This window comes from Pollicipes pollicipes, unplaced genomic scaffold (assembly GCF_011947565.3).
Source record: "Pollicipes pollicipes isolate AB1234 unplaced genomic scaffold, Ppol_2.1 Scaffold_4219;HRSCAF=4965_pilon_pilon_pilon, whole genome shotgun sequence".
NCBI lineage: Eukaryota > Metazoa > Arthropoda > Thecostraca > Pollicipedomorpha > Pollicipedidae > Pollicipes > Pollicipes pollicipes.
Genome location: NW_023596448.1, coordinates 28508056 through 28514377, shown reverse-complemented (window position 1 = coordinate 28514377; position 6322 = coordinate 28508056). Strand labels below are relative to the sequence as shown.

The 6322-nt window shown below is 59.5% G+C and overlaps 1 protein-coding gene across 1 annotated transcript in view; it reads left to right on the top strand.

Annotated features, from left to right (window-relative positions):
* LOC119095123 (protein-lysine N-methyltransferase EEF2KMT) overlaps positions 1–5997 on the top strand; it is an 8599-nt gene extending 2602 nt beyond the window's left edge. The window contains exons 4-11 of the mRNA XM_037218010.1: positions 85–166; positions 953–1118; positions 1464–1649; positions 3004–3097; positions 3796–3866; positions 4363–4633; positions 5100–5243; positions 5870–5997. Of these exons, the coding sequence (XP_037073905.1) occupies positions 85–166; positions 953–1118; positions 1464–1649; positions 3004–3097; positions 3796–3866; positions 4363–4633; positions 5100–5243; positions 5870–5997 (1142 nt within the window). The remainder of the gene's footprint in view (positions 1–84; positions 167–952; positions 1119–1463; positions 1650–3003; positions 3098–3795; positions 3867–4362; positions 4634–5099; positions 5244–5869) is intronic.
* Positions 5998–6322: the final 325 nt, after the last annotated feature.

The window sequence follows — 6322 nt, the reverse complement described above, 5'->3', positions numbered from 1 at the left end:
CTGGGGTCGGCACCGCGTCCGAGCTGGCCGACGCGTCGTGCCGTCGGTCTCGTCCGCGCTGGACGTCCCGCGCTGGACGTCCAGCGCGGGACGTCCAGCTGGCCGACGCGCTGGACGTCTCGTCCGCGCCGGACGCCTGCGACCGTCACGAACACCGATCCGGAGTGTATCTGCCGACCCGTGCCTGCGGTCGCTCCCTGTCCCCTGTTCCTGTGTTAATCCTGCACCCCCGGGGGGGGGGGGGCGGAGAGTGGGGAGTTTTCTGCCCCTGTCTTCTAACCCGCTCCTTCGGCGTTCTCAGCACGGCACGCGGGCCCCCCGTCAGCGCGGTGATTGGTTGTTTGCACAGTTCACTTGGAAGTGTAGTGTTTGTTTACTTCCTGTTTGTTTACTTCCGAGTGTTTGTTTACTTCCTGTTTGTTTACTTCCGAGTGGGGGAATTGAGGTGTAGCTATAATCGTACAGTCTCAGATGGAGTTACGAGCAAAGCTGATGTGCAGTCTCGGCCATGCGTATGCGTGGGTGTGCGGCGGTCTGGAATATGCCTTAGCGACAGTGGGCTTGTTGAAGGACGAGGGTGGCAACGGAGCGTGACTGAACCCAGGAGTTGAAAATTCGCTTCCAATAAATTAACCCATACTTTCGGAATCTCATCATGCATGCCACGCCATTGGAATGCCGGGTCATGGTGGCCACGGGCCAAATGGGTTAGCGGGATCAGTTGAGGTGACCAGTCAAAAGTGCATAGTCAGTTGTCAGTTATTGTCAGCAGTCAAACATTCAATCTTTCATGTCTGTACACCTGTATTCGATTTCATTTCTACTTTATGTTAAATATTTTTTTTACTTTATTACGTTGTATATGATGACGTGTTGCGATTTCATTGCACTTCCTACTTTATTACTCGGTTTGTTATGTGATGACATACTGCAATACTTGTCGGTAATGCAGCGGTCTGCTGCCGCAGGTCGGGTCGCTGGTGGCCGGGTTGGATGGTGACGAGTTCCGCGATGCTGTCCTCCGGCTGCTGTTCCACCTGTTCCTGTCGCCTTTCGCCCTGCGGTGTCCGCCGCCTCCGAGATACCGCTTTCGTATCATCGGCGATATCATCAAAAAGGTGCCTGTGGCATGAATGTACAGCAGATGTTGAGCTTGGTGTAAGAATTCGGATATTTGTTGCTTTTGTTGTTTCATCGTTGGATATTCTTCGAATGATTTGCTGGACTTGGAAGCGTGTCAAGGCCATGCAATGCTATGTTGAGGACACTCTGAGGTTAATAGCTAAGAGCTGTCATGATGTCCAACATAATGCGAGAGATGCTAGCTTTTTTTACTCGTCTTCTAGGAAGGTCAGACGTGCAGTGCTTCGGTCGAGCCCGTAAGCCCGCACCGCCGTGTACCTTGTACCTTGGTTGTGATAGTGTGACACCTGCGAGAACATGTCTGCCGCTTGCGCTTGCAGCTGGAGGCCAGCGGGCGGGAGGTACCGGAGCTGGCGTACCACATCCACGGCCAGCTCAGCTCGGCGGCCGACGCCGACCGCACCGACGGCCACGTGGTGTATCAGCTGACCGAGACGGCGGTGGTGGCGCTCTGGGAGGACCGCCGTCTGATGGCGGCCGACACTACGGGCCTGCGCACGTGGCAGGTGAGGGTGGCACCGGCCGACAGACCGGCGCCGCGGCCGACACTACAGGCCTGCGCACGTGGCAGGTGAGGGTGGCACGGGCCGGCAGGGCGGCACCGCGGCCGACACTACAGGCCTGCGCACGTGGCAGGTGAGGGTGGCACGGGCCGACAGACCGGCGCTCCGGCTGACACTACAGGCCTGCGCACGTGGCAGGTGAGGGTGGCACGGGCCGACACTACAGGCCTGCGCACGTGGCATGTGAGGGTGGCACGGGCCGGCAGACCGGCGCCGCGGCCGACACTACGGGCCTGCGCACGTGGCAGGTGAGGGTGGCACGGGCCGGCAGACCGGCGCCGCGGCCGACACTACGGGCCTGCGCACGTGGCAGATGAGGGTGGCACGGGCCGGCAGAGCGGCGCTGCGGCCGACACTGCAGGCCTGCGCACGTGGCAGGTGAGGGTGGCACGGGCCGACACTACGGGCCTGCGCACGTGGCAGGTGAGGGTGGCACGGGCCGGCAGAGCGGCGCCGCGGCCGACACTACGGGCCTGCGCACGTGGCAGGTGAGGGGGCACGGGCCAACAGAGCGGCGCCGCGGCCGACACTGCAGGCCTGCGCACGTGGCAGGTGAGGGTGGCACGGGCCGACACTACGGGCCTGCGCACGTGGCAGGTGAGGGTGGCACGGGCCGGCAGAGCGGCGCTGCGGCCGACACTACAGGCCTGCGCACGCGGCAGGTGAGGGTGGTACGGGCCGGCAGAGCGGCGCCGCGGCCGACACCACAGGCCTGCGCACGTGGCAGGTGAGGGTGGCACCGGCCGACACTACAGGCCTGCGCACGTGGCAGGTGAGGGTGGCACCGGTCGACACTACAGGCCTGCGCACGTGGCAGGTGAGGGTGGCACGGGCCGGCAGAGCGGCGCCGCAGCCGACACTACAGGTCTGCGCACGTGGCAGGTGAGGGTGGCACGGGCCGACACTACGGGCCTGCGCACGTGGCAGGTGAGGGTGGCACCGGCCGACACTACAGGCCTGCGCACGTGGCAGGTGAGGGTGGCACCGGCCGACAGAGCGGCACCGCGGCCAAACAGTCATCGGGATAGTGCGGCCAGTGCTCGACGCTGTCGCAAGCAAGCTGTCGCCGACGGTTGCTTCAATAAGGCTCACATGTGTCTTGTGTGTCGTGTTGTTAACTTGTTGCCGGTCAATGAACTATCTCTTGATATCATCGGTGGCGTATTTTGCTTTTCCAACTGGCCACCAATTGCCCGAGCCAGATGGCGCGCCCCCGGCTGCACCTTCACTCCTGCACCGGCCGGTGGCGCCACTCCCGCACCGGCCGCGCCGTCATGACGCTCGGCGGCGTCCACAGGCGGGCAAAGCGCTGCTGGACTGGTACCTTCTGCGGCCGGAGGCGATCCAGGGCAGGCGGGTGCTCGAGCTGGGGGCCGGCCTCGGCCTGACCGGTCAGTGCTGGCACCGCCGCGCGCCCGGGCACGCCGGCGCACCGCGCCGACGCGCGTGCTCGAGCACAGGCTTGCAGACGCTGACTCAGGCGTGCGATGTGCGCCGAGATACCAGAGCAGCACACGTGTATGTTCGCAATTCAACACGCGTGTGCAGTCAAACGCGCACGCACAGGCACGCACAAATGAACAGTGATTCATGGACGCGAAGGTCGTGCTGTCGGCGGGAATCTGCGCGTCGGTAACCGGAATCAAGTGCTGGCAACTGCTGGACGACGTGATGCTCTTACCCTTGCGTTCATCTGGCCGCTGTTCATGCTTGTGCACGCGCACGCATTCCTGCAGATTCCGGGTAGGGAAAGGCGTGCGACGCCGCGCCCCGAAGTCGCCAGCGCACAAGCCATCACGAGCCGACACACACGCCATCTGTCTGGTGTCGACGAACCCGCCGGCGCGTGCGCGCACCCTCCCAACGGCAGTGTCGCAAGCTGAATACAGCGTCTTGTGGACCATTGCTATCGAGCCTTTCGGCAGCGTTCGCTGCATTACTGCCATGACGCCCGCTGTTCGCTGGCAGTGCAGGAGGGGGGTGGGTGGGGGGGGGGGGGGGGGGGGCGTGAGGGCGGCGCTAGCGGCGAGCGTGCCTGTCTTTTCCGACCACTGCCGCCACCTGACACCCGCCGTCCGGCCGTCGGCAGGTCTGGCGCTGTGCAGGACGTGCTCACCGGCCTCCTACCACGTGACGGACGGCCATCCCCTGGTAGTGGAGGTCAGTGGAGTGGCGCGGTCGCCGCAGGGGGCCAGGGTGGCACGCCTGGGCGCGGCGCCGACGCCTCCGGCGCTGCTACGTCCTGTACTGCACTGGCTGGATATTTATTAACTGCTTCCGGATACTGTCTCGATCACCACTCCTGATCACCACACCTGATCACCACACCTGATCACCACTCATGGATCTATGGTACTGAGCTTAGGTTTCGGTTATTTGTTATCGTTCTCGTTATCGTTATCGTTGTCGATCTATGCCGAGGTCAACGCGTTATGCATGATACATCTGAAGTATCTGTATCTTTTGTTCTCGTGATTGGGATAATTAGATCCGCTTGCAGAAAGTATTCCTAACAATTGAATAATGGACTCCAGAATTTCCAACCATCTTTCATGTTATCCTGGGGTGCATCTGCACCGAGGATCTTCGATTCCGAAGTCTTGCGCAGAGCAATTGCTAACTTTGTGCATAGCTTATGGTGCATTCATAATTTCAGATGCTGAAATACAACGTCCTGAAAAATCTCGAACTCGCGAAGGACGACTTGCCAGTTGTGGACGAGTCGGCGTGCGCGGCGTTTGTCTCCGACGCGCCGGCCAGCGCGCCGCTAAAACCGCGCGGCGGTCCGGCCGACGGTGGCGCCACCTGCGTCGGTGATTTGCGTATGACCTTGGACGGCACGGAGCTGCGCGCCGGCACCCTGGACTGGTTTACCTTCACCGCCGAGGAGGCCGGCGGCCTAGACGTGGATCTGGTGCTCACTGCTGGTGGGTGGCACGGGAACCTGAACGGTCGTGACGACGCTGATGATTGCAGAGATTATTCTTTATGACTGCTCAAGCAAAAGGATCCAATAACACTTGATATTAACATTGATGATGATGATGTCATTATTCTCCCACATTTCGTGCGGTGTCGACGTAACCCCCCCCCCCCTCAAAGTTGAGCGTCTCAGGTCAACAAGGAGGTGACCTACATCCTGGAGCTGCGCTGTCATGTCTCCACAGCACCGACTCCACCTCACTGCTTCATGTGTGACCTACGACCTGAAGCTGCGCCGTCATGTCTCCACAGCACTGACTCCATCTGACTGATTCAGATGTGACCTACAACCCGGAACTACACTGTCATGTCTCCACAGCATTGACTCCATCTGACTGATTCAGATGTGACCTACAACCCGGAACTACACTGTCATGTCTCCACAGCACCGACTCCATCCGACTGCTTCAGATGTGACCTACAACCCGGAACTGCACGAGCCGCTGGTTCGCACGCTGCGGCTGCTGCTGGATCACGTGCGGCGGCCGCCGGAGGTGCTGATGGCGCTGACCGACCGGAACGAGGGCACCACTGCCCGCCTGATGGCCGAGCTAGGTCAGCGACGCGCCTGGCCGACTCGGCCGCCCGGCGCCGAAAATGGCAGCCGACTGGAAGCAGCCGTGCTTGTGCTGTGGTGGCAATCTATTATATATATATATATATATATATATATATATATATATATATATATATGATAATACATATTCAAGAAATTGAATTTATGTTAGTATTGTAAGGCTGGGGTCAAGTGATAACTAATTAGACTATATCATATGTTATATGTGTGAGGTATGCCATGTGTGCAAAAAAACAATGCAGCAAATGTTTTTATATGGAGAAAAAGTGGTTGTAAGACGGACGGTGGTGACCAACAACAAAGTATATCAGAACTTGTGTAAGAGCTGACCACTGCCATCCGGTCGTGCATCTCCAGATCAACGGCAGAATTGGGTGGCGAAGATTTAACGTGTCGCAATGCTCAGCACGGTCCATCAGGCCCTCTGACGCCAGCTAACTTTCAGTGCGGTCACTGTCATTCGTCGCGGGCCGTGCCTCTCAGGGTCATTTAAACAAAGGCAGATGGGAATTGCTGCTTGTTTCATTGTTTGCTGTGGTGTGTTATTGTTACTGACAATTGTTATTGCTACGCGCTATTGACGACCAGCTTTTGTCGCCACCAGCTGTTCAAGGCCTGAAGCCGCGGTTGCTGGCCACGCCAGCCAACAATCAGTCCAGCTTCCTCATGGACGAGGTCTCCAAGGTCAAGATCTTCCAGATCACCCGCATCCCGGATCTGCCGGCCGCCTGACGGACCGGATTATTGGTCACCACCGTCTGACGGACCACACTGTTGGTGTTCACTGTCTGATGCACCAGATTGTTGGTCACCACCATCTAACTGACCGGGCTGTTGGTCACTACTGTCTGACGGACTGCACCGTTGGTCACCATCGCCCGACGCACTGGACTGTTGGTCGCCACCGACTGACGGACCGGACTCTTGGCCACCACCGTCTGACGGACCGGAGTGTTGGTCACCACCGTCTGACGGACCTGACTGTTGGTCACCACCGTCTGACGGACCGTACTGTTGGTCACCACCGTCTCACGGACCGGACTGTTTTTCATCACTG